The sequence below is a fragment of the Fonsecaea monophora genome, assembly GCF_001642475.1.
Source record: "Fonsecaea monophora strain CBS 269.37 chromosome Unknown Scaff15, whole genome shotgun sequence".
Taxonomy (NCBI): Eukaryota; Fungi; Ascomycota; class Eurotiomycetes; order Chaetothyriales; family Herpotrichiellaceae; genus Fonsecaea; species Fonsecaea monophora.
The window spans coordinates 402,223-415,690 of NW_019173946.1; the positions used below are offsets into that span (position 1 = coordinate 402,223).

Here is a 13,468-nt window from a genome sequence, read left to right on the forward strand (position 1 = left end):
ATTAGGACTAGAAACGTATGTCTCCACATCGCAAAACGAAAGAATTAACAGAGTCGTCCTTCATCTCTCTCCACATTCATCTCGAGGACAATTCATTTGAGATATTCGCCAACTAATAATCTACGTCGAGAGTATCATTGTGCCAGGGTGTGACAGTCTGTACATTCTCTTCCCCTTCGTCCAACGCTTTTGTCCCCATCGAATCTGCTTTGTGAGAGCTAGCGAGCACACACGAACCCTGGAAAGCCTGCAGATGATTCCTTTTGACACTCTGCAATGTAGTTCTGCAAGCCTCCAAAATAGTAGAGTGTTCCAGTGGGCTTCCCGGGAATATTGGCGCCGGTGAACCACGATCCCACCTTCTCCGCTGTTTTAGACATGACGGTGGCACCGTACAGCTGTTCGCACAGTTCGTTCCAGTTGTCTTGAGCCGCCTTGGTTGGTTCGATTGTTTGTTGGCCAGTTTCTCGCAGATAGTTTATCATCTTCCCTATTTCTGTCCCCGTCGTATCGATGATCATGGGGAAATTGCTGAAGGTGCCTTTTGGGCCGGACATCATGAATAGGTTCGGGAAGCCTTCAATGCCTATTCCGAGCATGGTGTCGATCTTTGTAGACCACTCGTTGGCGATTGCTCGACCATTGCGACCACGGATATCCATGCTCGTGATCGGACCCGTCACCGCATCAAAGCCAATGGCATAGACGATGATGTCAAATTCGTACTCGTCTGTACTGGTACGAATACCCTTTGGTGTGATTTCTTGGATTGGGCTTTCCTTGATGTCCACGAGGTGAACATTTGGTCTGTTGAAAGATTCGAGGTAGCGATGTCCCAGAGGAGGCCGCTTGGAGAAGAGGGCGTAGTCTGGATTCAGCTTCTCAGCAGTCTTGGGGTCCTTTACAATCGCTCTTGTCTTGTTCCTCAAGAAGTCACATGCGGCTTTGTTGCACTCTTCGCTGGTGAACAGGTCGTCAAAAGTTTCAAAGACAAAATTGAAGCCTCCTGCCTCCCAGCCAGCATCAAAGGCTTTTTGGACAGTTTCAGGATCGTCTTTGACGTCGGCATATAGTCGTCCCGTCGGAGGGATATCCAGTCCAAAGACCTGACCCCGAGCACAAGCCCAGATATCATCGTAGTTCTGCTTGATCTCGGTGGCGTGTTCTTTGGTCACCGTATAATTCCTCGCCGGCAAGATGTAATTTGGTGTTCGCTGGAAAACATGGACAGATTTGGCCACATGGGCTGCCACAGGGACGATTTGTACTCCTGTAGCACCCGTACCAACAACTGCAACGCGTTTATCCTTGAAGGAGACCTCCTTGTCTTTGGGCCAGGACGAGGTTTGATACCAGTCCCCTTTGAACGATTCATAACCCGGAAACGGTATCTTTTTGGCAGATGACAAGAGTCCGGTGCCGAGAATCAGGAAAACGCTCGAGTATTTTTCACCTTTGCTGGTTTCAAGTTTCCAGACGTTCTTGTCCTCGTCAAAGTGCGCTGACTTGATCTGACTATTGAAAAGAATGTCTTTACGCATATCAAATCGATCGGCGACAAAATTCAAGTATTGCTTCACTTCGGGCTGGCGAGGATAGCGTTCCGACCAGGTCCATTCTTGACATAGCTCCTTCGAGCAGTTCAGGGCATAAACCCAGCTCTCGCAGTCGGTTCGACATCCTGGATAGTTGTTCCAGTACCAGGTTCCTCCCACTTCAGAACCTGTTTCGAAGATTTTGGCTGACACTCCGATGCGGCGTAACTCGTAGAGCATACGAAGTCCAGAGAATCCTGCTCCGATGATGGCGGCTTCAAAGTCGGGATTGCCTCCGGACCCCGCTGGTTTGGTGCCGTTGACACTATCTAGTGATTTCGCGGCCATTTCGGAGTACACTGTTGGGTTTGGTAGAGAGCGATCATAGGAAAGCAAAGTAATAGAGCGCCGTGCTTTCCATAGACCTATTATGTTCAAAGAGATCGACCTTCGGACGCAGAGTCAAGGTGACTTTACGCGGCAAGGGTGCAAATCGTTCCGTCATTCCTTAACCTGGGGCCTTGGGAATTTCCCCAGGAATGCGAGTCTTGGTGGGGAAGGCCGGTTTGACTGTGGATCCCGCGGAGCAGAGTCCTCGGCATGCCGAGGCAACCCGAGGGGGCTCCTGTCCCCTTTCCTTTACTGAACACTGTGGAAATTGCTGTGGTGGAACCGAGAGATCCTAGCCTAGAGTCTATCTCAGGGGAGAGAGGCTGGCAGCTCAGGCCTTTCCCCAAAGTCTTTCCCGTGGGGAAACTCTCCGTCCAGACCGGACCCACTCGAATACTCGGCATGTGGGTCCATGTGTCTGTTCAGGGGACGTTGAGGTCCATGCTGATTGAGCTCATTTCTTTCCTAGAAGCACATTACAGCTAGAGGACTTTGGCAGTGAGCAAGACGTGAGTCTGGCAACCGAGCGGGATGCGATAAATGTCGACTTCAACTCATTGTTTTAAATCGCGGGCGCTGGACTTCTACAAAATGGCTAGTTATCAGTGAGTCGTGGATGGCACCAAATGCTGTTATAACATTCTCGAGACTTCTTATGTTTGGCACGTATCGGCCGTAGATACCTCTGGTAGCGGCAGGACGGCACATGCGGATGGTAGCCGGGCCTCCCCTCTGATCAGCTCCGTAGTCAAAGGCTCCATGCCAACATTCTCTCTGCGCCGATACTGTGTTACCAATGGCATTTTCCAAGCAATAGTACTTTAGACGCGACGATTTTCCAGAACTAGCTTACATTGTACGTCGTGCTACTCAGTCCAGTGATAGAAGAGCAGCAAATGGCCGACTCATATGTAAGGGCGGACAAGCAGAGTCGTCCGGGGACAACCTGCTTTCGAGATATTCACATTCTGACGGCCTGAATCTCTCACCCCGCATCTTCGCTAGCCATTTCGCTAGCCATTCATCTTCCATTCGGGGTCCGGGATGATCCCGGGGATGCTTTGACCTGTAAATGATATAAATCTGCCTGCCTGCCTCCAGCTCCCCATCACAGCGAACCTTGCCAAGTTGTCCGCAACCCACTGTCCCATATCAAGTACCATCACACTACCCGTCATCATGAATGATTCTACGGTAAAGGCAGTCGAAAAGGACATAATTAACCCTACCACCGAACAGGTGGAGTCGCCAGCTCGCAAGAGTGAGCAGGAGCACCACCATCATCATGTTCCTCACCCTCACCCTCACCATGCAAACATCGACGAATTGGATGTCGTCGAGATCACAACAAAAAGTCCGTATCGCGAAATCAATTTCTATGGTACATTTGCCGCAGTCACCCTTGCTGCGTCTTCCAGTTTTGGCGGCTTCCTGCTACCTGCCACATCATTGACACTGATCAATGCGGATATTGGTACGTGGCGTCATCATGCTTCGAGTGTCTGAAGCGATTAACGCAGTGGACAGGCCCTTCCAGCAACTATACATGGGCGATCCTGGCCTGGAATGTCTGCCTCACTGCTGGGGGTGTACTTGTGGGTCGTCTCTCTGACATCTTCGGCCGTCGTTGGTTCTTCACATCCTCGTCTCTGGTGGCCATTATTGGACACGCCATTGGAGCGACGGCAAACAACATGAACCAGATCATTGCAGCTTCTGTCTTCATCGGCCTGGCAGCTTCCGCACAGTCATCTTTCAACTATGTGCTGGCGGAGATCGTGCCGGTAAAGCACAGGTTTTACTGGATGAGTCTGATGTACTGCATCATTTCGCCGATTTCTGGCTTTGGGGCCGTGTTTGCGCGTCTTTTCATCGTCAACACGAGCGCAAGTTGGCGGTGGATTTACTACTTCTTCATCATCAACAGTAAGATAACCCTTTTCTTCCCGTCGGCTTTGATTGATGATTCACAGACTTTGTGAGCCTTCTCCTGTGGTTCTTTTTCTACCATCCTCCTCGCTTCTCGGCTCTTCATCGGAACCGAACAGTCTGGGACGAAGTCAGGGACCTTGACGTGGGAGGAGTCATTCTATACACCGGCGGGATCGTGCTTTTCACTCTGGGGATATCTTGGGGCGGGACGATCTACCCATGGAAATCAGCTCACGTTATTTCCTGCATCATCGTGGGATTCTTGGTATCTGTTGCCTTTGTTCTTTATGGTACATTCCTGTCCCCTTGGTCATCAACATGGGCGTGTGCTAAAACTTGCGGCAGAGGTATATATGCCACTCAACCGCCCTCTCATGCCGATGCACCTATGGCTGAACCGGGATTATACTTCCATCACGATCCTTACGACTGTTGGGGGCATGGTATACTTCTCTATCAATGGTGCGTATGATCAGGCTGCCAACATTGCCGCCCCTGACTTACCGTCTCTAGTCATCTACCCCGTCATGGTTGCGGCCCTCTTCACCACAGACGTTGTCCTTGGAGGTCTCTATACTTGTGCCATCGCCGCAAGCACTTCCCTTGGCCAGGCCTCGGGATCCGCCCTTGCGGTGCCAGGCGGACACGCCAGAGAAAAGCTCATCCTCAGTGCGATGGCTATGACCGGCTTCATTGGTGGGATGGCCGGCGTAGGTCAAAGCAAGGTCATCTCCACCGTCTTGGTAGCTCTAGGTTCGCTCGCTGTGGGCCTGATTGAAGGCCTGGCCATTGGCATCGTCACGGTGGTGATTGACCAGAAAGAGCTGGGGGTTGGAGGTGGCGTGTTCGGCAGCGTGAGAACCCTTGGTGGTGTTCTTGCCAGTATGTTTGAAGTTGTATCCCCCGTCTGAAATTCGAGGCTAACCCCTTCACAGCCGCCATCTTCTCCTCGATCCTCACCAACAAGTTGACCGACTATACCAAAGATATGGTGGTTCCGGCGGCGCTAAATGCAGGACTGCCGACAACGTCTCTGACCCAATTCCTTACTGCTCTCGCGTCGGGCAGCGCTTCGGCAATCAGTGCTGTGCCTGGAGTGACACCATCGATCATTGCCTCGGCGGTGACCGCCAACAAGGCGGCATATGCAAAAGCCTTCCAGATGGTGTTCTACTCGAGTATTCCATTTGGTGTCTTGGCCGTAGTGGCTGCTTGCTTCGGGCCGAAGATCGAAGACAGGCTCACCCACGATGTTATCCGTCGGCTTGAAGGGGCGCACCTCACGGACAACACTACCAGCGAGGAAAGTATCGAAACCGCCAAGCCATAAAAGGACAGAATGATCAAAAGGCCTACTGCTTGGGATGGATGGCGTGGATCTTGGAAAATCTCTTTACGTGCCTATGTACAGCTTGCTGATCTGCTACTGGTTTGGCCGCCCGCCTTTGTGGGTGCGAAGTTGACTTGACGTACGCTGCTCTACTCGGCTCTTCTATAGACACTCGAGTAGCGAAAACCCTTGTACCATCAACTTATAGTACCATTGCTGGTTAGATGTGATTCATCTAGCAGCAACAATTCCTGCTCCTGATGCATGCGCTTTAACATCAAGAGTAGAAAAAAATAACCTCTATAGATGTTCAGAGCGCAAGGCAACATGTAATCCAAGTTGCCTTGACCAATCATGTCTTTTTCCGAGGGCGAGCGTCCGAGTGGTGAGAAAATGTATGGCGGCCATTTGATATCTTATCTATAACAGCAAAGAGAAGTTGTGTTTGCGCGTTCGTTCCGGACACCCTTGAGCATGATCTATGACTCTTGATTCAATTGATCGGTAAATGGATGGGTATGGATGGCCACAATCAGCCACCGTTGGTCGTCCGTCTTTCGCAAGGTATACGTTGCGGTAAACTGTTCGCACAGGGTGCCATCCTGCCTCAGTCTCCTACAGGGACAGCTGACGAGCACCAGGCCGGCTTCGTCCAACACAATGATCTTCTTGGGCGCCGCCCACACAGAGTTGCTGAACCCGTCCTTCTTCAAGCGTTCGACGGTGCTGACCAACAGATCCTCGGCGGCCTTGTGATCACGTATCACTGACACACCAGCTCGTGAGATGGATGCAAAAGGCTCGTCGTAAAATTTCGCTACTCCCCCGAAATCTCCTGCGTTGAAGGTGCTGAGGTATTTGTCCAGTTGCTGCGCGGCTTCCTCGGTGATCGAGTCCGACGAGGACATCTTTTTTTTTTTTTTTTTTTCTTCTTTCTTCTGTGTTTTGATGTTGAGGTGGTGATGATGACCTGTGAAATTCTATTCAAATGTTTGGATCAAGGGCTCATCGTTGAAATAGACTTCGCCCTCGGCGCGTTGACTTTGCCAATCTTGCTGGTGCAGCCGCGGCACAAAAGCTGGAGAACATCAATGTAATGATTTGGTACTTCCCAAGGCCCTCGGGAAAACGACGTGTGGGGTTCTTTCACTGTTCGTGGAAGCGACCCCAATCAATCAAACAAGTGATGGCACATAAACATCCACGCGACTTTTTAACACTTTGATATTTCCTCTTTGCTTAGATCTTCTTCTCACATCCTAAAAAAAATTTAAAAAAACAGCGCTCCATTGGCATGTGCTATTGCGACAGGACTCCCGGCTAAACTGTGCCGATTGGAGATTTGGTTCGGAAAAGTAATAGCCGGCCTTGTTCTTGGCTGCTCGGAGTATACGTGAAGCTATTTTCGGTTAGCTGGATCAGGTTTGTGGGGGCCCATTATGCCGTTTTCGCTCCAAATGAAGAGCATTACGATGTAGTTATATACCATAGTTAACTGGGTTTATATACCTATGTCGAAGATCGCCTATCAGGGAAAACCTCATCCAATGGGTAGATACTAAATGGGAATGGTGTCTTGGGAAGGAAAAGAGCCGAGGTAGCCCATTGACGGCCGAAGCCTACACGCAGCACAAAATAGTTCGTGAGGTAGAAACACTGTAGGGCGACCTGTTGAGTGATCGGGGAAACCCGCCTAAGTACCGACAAGGACGACAGGTAAGGCATTGAAGGGCTATCAAGACAATGAAAATATCACATGAATGTTCACGTGATGATTGCACAAATCGACCAATCGGGTGCGCCGGGTATACCCAGTCAACTGGTCAATCAAATCCACCGCTTTTGGAAATTCTTACCCCGTTATATCACCTCGTAAAACCGAGTACTTCGATTCTCTCCACAGGAAGATCTTGGTACAAAATGACTTGAAAACGGTAACCCATACTCTGTGCAGAAGTAAATTTACCGGAATCACATATACGACTCTGGACCATACAATATTCCTTTGCGAATGGAACAATCGAGTGATGGCCTGTCAACCCCCCATGCTGTCAATATGCCGCAAGGGAAGGATTTCCCAAGCGGGCCAGGTGAACCAAAAAAAAAAAAGTGGCATGGATATAGGACACGCATGACGAGGTAGGAAATGTTGAAGCACTGCACGGGCCACATCCTTCGCAGTAAATGTAGAGATCCTTCGCGCTCTCTCCTACTCTATCAGGTTAACAAAACTACTTACTTTGGAGGTGATGGAAGATCGGAGCTCGTTAGTAATCTCCAGCCTTCCACAATTCCCACGGGACCCGGCCTGACTCCTGACGCTTCGGATCCTTCCATGCGTAACGAGAACCATAGCGTCTAGACCTCCAGTCCGCAAGCCTCCTACATATACTAGCCCAATACTATCCAGGATCCAGGATCCCTGACCTATGTCTTTACTCGGTATAACTCGCCGCACCCGCAGCCACATCCACCTTGACCTCGATCCAGACTTCAATAATGAGTCCCACAGTCTGAATTTACCCCCACCAGCAGCGGTCACGACCGATATGTTGGCACCGCCTCCGGAGAACACTCATTCAGTCTCTACTCCTCGTAACCACGACATCTCATGTCGCGAGATGCATTTGACGTCGGCGGCTGGTTCACTCCCTAGGTTTTGCTGATGTATTGTTCATTGCTGTTGACAATATCCCGGTCATGTCAAGAGCCTGCTGTGCTCAACAACGACGACGACGACGACAGCATCCTCATCATTCTACGACGTAATGAGCAATAGCCACTATACCGGCAGCCTAGACACGACAACTAGCATTGTGGCCATCACCTCGGCGCTGTGTCTATACAATGCATTGGAGTTAGTCTTGCTCATCTTCACGACTTTTGCCAATTACCGCGGCCTCTATTTCTGGTCGCTGCTGGTGGCAACAACGGGACTGGTTCCCTACACTATCGGGCTCATCCTAAACTACTTCCAGGTGGCCAGCCTCGCGGGCCTAATTATCAACAGTGAGTTCTTGTGTGCGTTCAATACAATAGCCATTTCTTTGCCTACATGGCTGGGTTTTGTTCCATAATGCTCCTCCCCCCCGGTCCTCAGCATTCACTGACGCATTCCCAGACTATGGATGGTGGACGGCCATCACCGGGCAGAGTGTGGTGCTGTACTCTCGCCTGGGAATCGTGCTTGGAAAAGGCAACGACCGGATCCTCAGATACGTCAAATGGATGATCATCGTCGACGGCCTCACCCTCCACACAGCGACGACAGTCGTCGAATTCGGCTCGTACTATGGCTCGCCGCCCGCCCAGGCGCCCTTCTCGCGCGCCTACACGTACGTGGAGAAGATCCAGATGACGGTCTTTTGCATTCAAGAGTTCATCATCTCGGCCCTCTACCTCTGGAAGACGATGGACATCGTCAAGGCGCAGAGCCTCCATGCGGCCTCCCCGACCAACACATCCGAGCAGAGAAAGAAGAGACGCGTCCACCGGGTCATGTGGCAGCTGTTCATCATCAACGTTGTCATCATCGTCCTGGACATCGCGCTGCTGGTCCTCGAGTACAGGAACCTGCACGTCCCCGAGGTCGCGTTCAAGGGCTTCTGCTACTCGGTCAAGCTGAAGCTCGAGTTCGCCGTCCTCAGCAAACTGGTCGAGGTGGCGCGCTTCAGGAACGCGAGGCCCGTCCCAGCGAGCCTGAGCCACACTTTCGACGTCACGTCCAACGACGTGACCGACAGCCTGCCCACCACGACCAAAGACAATGCCGACATGGCCCTCGATCTGGGCCACGGAACTGGAACGACGGCAATCTCGACCTCGAAGCATCTGGGCCGCCTGTCCCGGACCGACAGCGCATCGCCGCCAGAGTGGGCCGCGGACGTGCTGACACCCCCGAGACACATTGCCGACGACGACGACGACGACGACGTGGAGATGAACGCCGAGTGTCCGCACCAAGGCCAGGGCCAGGCCCGGCGACAGAGCTCAGCAGCGACATTTGGCGGCGTGCTCGAGCGCGGGGCGAGTTCCATCTCGACCCTCGTCGCCGGGAACGTGGCGGAATACCCCCACCAGCGCCGCGTCAGGACGGGTTCGGAATTCCTCTACGCGGACGCCATTCGCGAGATAGCGCGGCGAGACTGAGCTTTGGATAGAAAGTCGACCCCCCCCCCCCCCCCCGGGGTGATTCCATCGCGCCGTTTGGTTCGGGAGAAAAAGGGCAGACCATTCGTCCTTCTCCAGGACTACACTCCGATACAAAAAGGGATTCTGATCCGGGTCAGGTTTGAAAATTACATATATTGCGGTCGTGGTCGGTCATCAGGAGTGGCGAGCTGAGAGAGAGACTATTCTCGTTATCTGCCGCTCAAGTCCAATTCGTCCCATGTCATGTTATACAATATCGGTCCTGGTCTCTGGGTCCTCTTTTTTCTTTTCAAGGAACAGCGAAATCTAGTTCCAACCCGAAAAATTTTCGCTGACGCTCCCAGACACATTGGATCTCAGACAATTACTTGGTTTTCTCTGCCATAAAGGTGTCATGTCTTTTACTCACGGGCGGAGTCCATTCATTCAGGCACCTCAGCGCTCCAACTCTGGGCCAGCTCGCTCCCGAAGAGGAAACGGTCCCAATCCAAACTCGCTCCGGGCTCCACGGAGAACTGGAACGTCGCGTCGTCCGCATCAGCACTGCCTGGTACATCCCAAGCGGAATTTGGTAGGTAGGCGGTAGAGTCAAACGGGTCAGGATACGTCGGCCCAAATCCCTCGTCGGAAACCGGCTCTGAGGAGCTCTGAGATTCCATCTGTGGTGGCTCTGCATGCAGTTCCGGGACCCTGCATGGGTGTGACATGTTAGCCATGCCAGTGCATTTGCGGCGCAGGAGTCGCGGCGGCCTCAACTCGAGGTGGATTGCCCCAAAGTACGGCAGGACCACGGTCCGGTGCTTCACATCGGCTCCTTGGAGAGTCTCGGCGTCTTCGTACAGGAAGGAGCCCAGCTCCCGCAAGACTTTGAGGCCCTGTCCACTGATGCTGCCGCCCTGTTGGGTCGCGCGGTACCGGAAGACCTCCTTGATCTCTTCGATGAGAGCGAGGTCGTCGCTGATGTTTCCCATCCCCACGGATCCTGGTTGAGACCGAGACTCCGAACAGTATGACAAGCGCATCAATAGGCCTACCATGAGGATGCACGCACTGAACAGTCCCTGGAAATCTTCGCAGCTGCAGATGTAGACGGCGAGGGATGGATCGGAACGGAGCAAATTGAAGATGCGAAGCATGCTGCGACAGCCTTGCATACAGAGATGTTTGTTCACGGCGTATGGATCCGGCGTGATGTGGTCGCCGGGGTGTTGGTTCTGTGCAACGATATTCGGATCGACTTTGAGCATAAATGGCAGATGGAGGAAGGCCTGGACTTGCCAGAACCACATCTGAGCAAGGAGATTTTCGTGCGCCCGAAACGAATCGGAAACCCCAAGGTGGGATTCCACGTCCCACCAGTCCGGAGGCATAGCTGCTGCTATTTCATCCAGCGTTGCTTGGATCTCCATTGTGGTCTGGAGTTTCACCGGATCTGGGTCAGAAGTCGCGTTGCGGTCGTTCACTCGGCCTGCAGCAATGGACACGACACGCCTGAAAGCGCGCATTTTGATTTCCACAGACACCGACGCCCCGTCTCGACTGGATGTCTGGCCCTTCAACACGGCCATTGCCAGACGGTCCGTGAATTTGACATCCTCCGCGTGGGGAAAGCCCAGGGTCATGCTCATGAGTCGATCGAGCTCCATGATGGAGCCGATAAACCGCTGTCTGTTGAAAAGCTGGGTTAGTTGCTGCCCGCACATCTTCGGCGCAAACTGGCCCGCGTCAGCTGGTATCTTGGGCTCTGCGAATCCGATCTCCTGCGCGATTTCCAAAGCTCTGCGTGTGCTCAACCAGGACTTGCGCAATTGATTGCTCTCGGCGTACATCTTGGCACGTATCATCAGGAGCAACAGGATGCCGGGGTCATGTTTGTGTTTTTGCTGGGCCGTGGGAGAGAGAACGACCGTATCGACGACGAGCGTTATCCGGTCGGCTAGTTCGGATGGGGATGTAGAGATGTTCAGCTTCTGATCGTCGACGCCAGGCCTTAGTTGGTAGAGGGACAGGGCAATACAAAGGAGTCCTGTGGCTAGCGACACGAGATCGTGCGTGCGGGATAGTTTGGTGAGTACGAAATCCCGGAAGGACAGAGGTTCGTCAGAACGGGTCATCGTATGAGACGTTGTAGTAGAACCTGGCCATATGTGAGAGAATGGAGAGGCATTAGCCCCTGTTTGCATGCCCGACAACCAGCTCCCCGACGTCGAACTCCCCTGGGCCTGAGTCTGTTGTTGGTCATCCTTGCGAAAGGGGGAGAATTCCTGCATCGCCACCGCCTGGTCTCGCCACGCGATCCACCACTTTACAGAAATATCTAGCACCTCGTGCACGTGTGGTTCGGAGGAGATGGTCGAGAGCAATTTTTCAGCATCCGTGCTGTCGACACACTTGGTGAGGTCTGAAAAGCTCATGAACTCAACCTTTTGGGCCAGGATGGACGAAATACAGGCCGTGTTCTGTGTAAACATCTCGTTGTTGAACAGCTGCGAAAGCAAGGGACTGAGTGTCTTGCAATGCTCCTCCAAAGCCATCGTGGTTGGGGCACAGACATCTCCTGTGTCATTGATTAATTGTTGAGGATACTGCTGCAATTGTGGGATTGGTTGGTGAGAATCGAGTATGCCCGAGGCTGCTATTCCGGTCGCTATTTCTTGCTCTGGCAGGGTCTGTGGCTGGAACTGTGTAGAGTCATATTGCTGGTGGTGAGTATTGGCGGAAAAGCCGTTCATATTCGCAAACTCGAAGCCCAGATCGAAATTCAAGGCATTGACATAGGCGTTTCCGTCAGTAAGACCCAATTGTGCATCTAGGTCGAATGTAGGATTGAATTCGTGTTCCCGACCTAGATATGATGTGGGATCAAGCGCTGTGTAATTGCCCATGAACGTCATGTCGTTGCTCTGGGTTTGATCAGTGGCATTGGCAAGTACGTCAACCTGCGTCCCTTTCCGGTCTCGCTCTCGGGCCAGCCGTGAGACCAAGGGCTCCATCCTGTCTACGCGGATTTTCACACGCGGGTAGTTCTCATCTTCGGAATGACTAGTCGACGACTGCATCTCACGGCGTCTTTTGTAAATTCTCGGCTGACGGGTGCTTGGTTTCGAGGACATTGAAACGTCCGTGGTTTCTTGAGGAGATGTATCCAAGGCGACATAGCCTTGGATTTGGCAGGTGCGCTTGTGTTTTTCGCATTGGATACATTTTCTCTTCTCTTGCGAGGAAGAAGAAGACGATGTTTGTGGGTAGTTGCACTTTATCTTCCGGCGACGGCCTTGGGATTGAATATGGGTTAGACTGGTTGTTTCTTTGCAATTAGGTTGTATGAACCGGACGTCTGAACTGAAGCACCGAAAAAAATACCGCTTTTTAATGGCAAACAAAGAAGATTCGACCTGTCCAGGCCAGCATCTGAAATGGACGAGTCGAAAGCGGCATAGGCTGAGGCCAAGTCAGGCCACTTTGCCTTTCCCTTCTGTCCAAGGATTCCGAGCATAGATAGAGGCGGCTCAATGCATACCTGAGGCAGTGTGTTTTCACAGGCCCAAAACGGAAGCAAAACAACATGGTAAAATGAAACAGACAATCAACAAAAGTGGTGGGAGGATGAGGAGAATACGTACATTCTTGACACGACTTTGTGCCCTTTCTCATCTGCCTCAAAGGTGAAAGACCGTTCGATTCGTCCAGACCATTTTGAAGGGTGGCTGATGTCTCGGCTTGCATTGCTTTTTTTTCTTCTTTGGACAGTATAGTTTCAGATAGAAGGACTTCCCACGGCGCGAGGGTAGTGGGTATTCAGCAGGGAGATATGCAGGACCATCTCAAGAAGATATAAGGAACATAATTGATCTAACAGCAGATTGGTGAATCCAGGGGTGTTGTTGACAGAGGAAAGCATTCCACCGTTTGGTGCAGACGGGTGGAATGCAATGGAATTGGTGCCTGAGGACGGAGGATGGAGATGGATTGTGCCAAGACTTTACGTCCAGGCAGGAACCTTTGTCTCAGATGGATCAGCCTGCGGTTGACAGGTGCTAGCGCACTGAGTTGGCGCGCTAACGCGCGTTGACCAATCAAAAAGTTAGGCTAACTTTTCTGCCAAACGAGTCTGAGCACGGATACGTGA

At 52.0% G+C, this 13,468-nt stretch overlaps 5 protein-coding genes across 5 annotated transcripts; 2 read left to right on the forward strand and 3 right to left on the reverse strand.

The window, feature by feature from the left end:
* Window positions 1-218: 218 nt before the first annotated feature.
* Window positions 219-1,883, reverse strand: AYO21_03242 (hypothetical protein; the record flags this gene model as incomplete). Its single annotated transcript, XM_022653216.1, has 1 exon — window positions 219-1,883. The coding sequence occupies one exon, from the start codon at window positions 1,881-1,883 to the stop codon at window positions 219-221; it is 1,665 nt and encodes a 554-aa protein (XP_022514609.1).
* A 1,221-nt stretch (window positions 1,884-3,104) lies between these two features.
* On the forward strand, window positions 3,105-5,187 carry AYO21_03243 (hypothetical protein; the record flags this gene model as incomplete). The annotated part of the gene is made up of 6 exons (XM_022653217.1): window positions 3,105-3,399; window positions 3,453-3,851; window positions 3,899-4,147; window positions 4,203-4,319; window positions 4,371-4,739; window positions 4,793-5,187. 6 exons carry the CDS (start codon window positions 3,105-3,107, stop codon window positions 5,185-5,187), a joined length of 1,824 nt encoding a protein of 607 aa, XP_022514610.1.
* Window positions 5,188-5,666: 479 nt separating this feature from the next.
* AYO21_03244 (hypothetical protein) lies at window positions 5,667-6,095 on the reverse strand (the record flags this gene model as incomplete). The annotated part of the gene is made up of 1 exon (XM_022653218.1): window positions 5,667-6,095. One exon carries the CDS (start codon window positions 6,093-6,095, stop codon window positions 5,667-5,669), a length of 429 nt encoding a protein of 142 aa, XP_022514611.1.
* A 1,860-nt stretch (window positions 6,096-7,955) lies between these two features.
* On the forward strand, window positions 7,956-9,336 carry AYO21_03245 (hypothetical protein; the record flags this gene model as incomplete). The annotated part of the gene is made up of 2 exons (XM_022653219.1): window positions 7,956-8,196; window positions 8,309-9,336. 2 exons carry the CDS (start codon window positions 7,956-7,958, stop codon window positions 9,334-9,336), a joined length of 1,269 nt encoding a protein of 422 aa, XP_022514612.1.
* A 425-nt stretch (window positions 9,337-9,761) lies between these two features.
* On the reverse strand, window positions 9,762-12,332 carry AYO21_03246 (hypothetical protein; the record flags this gene model as incomplete). Its single annotated transcript, XM_022653220.1, has 1 exon — window positions 9,762-12,332. One exon carries the CDS (start codon window positions 12,330-12,332, stop codon window positions 9,762-9,764), a length of 2,571 nt encoding a protein of 856 aa, XP_022514613.1.
* Window positions 12,333-13,468: the final 1,136 nt, after the last annotated feature.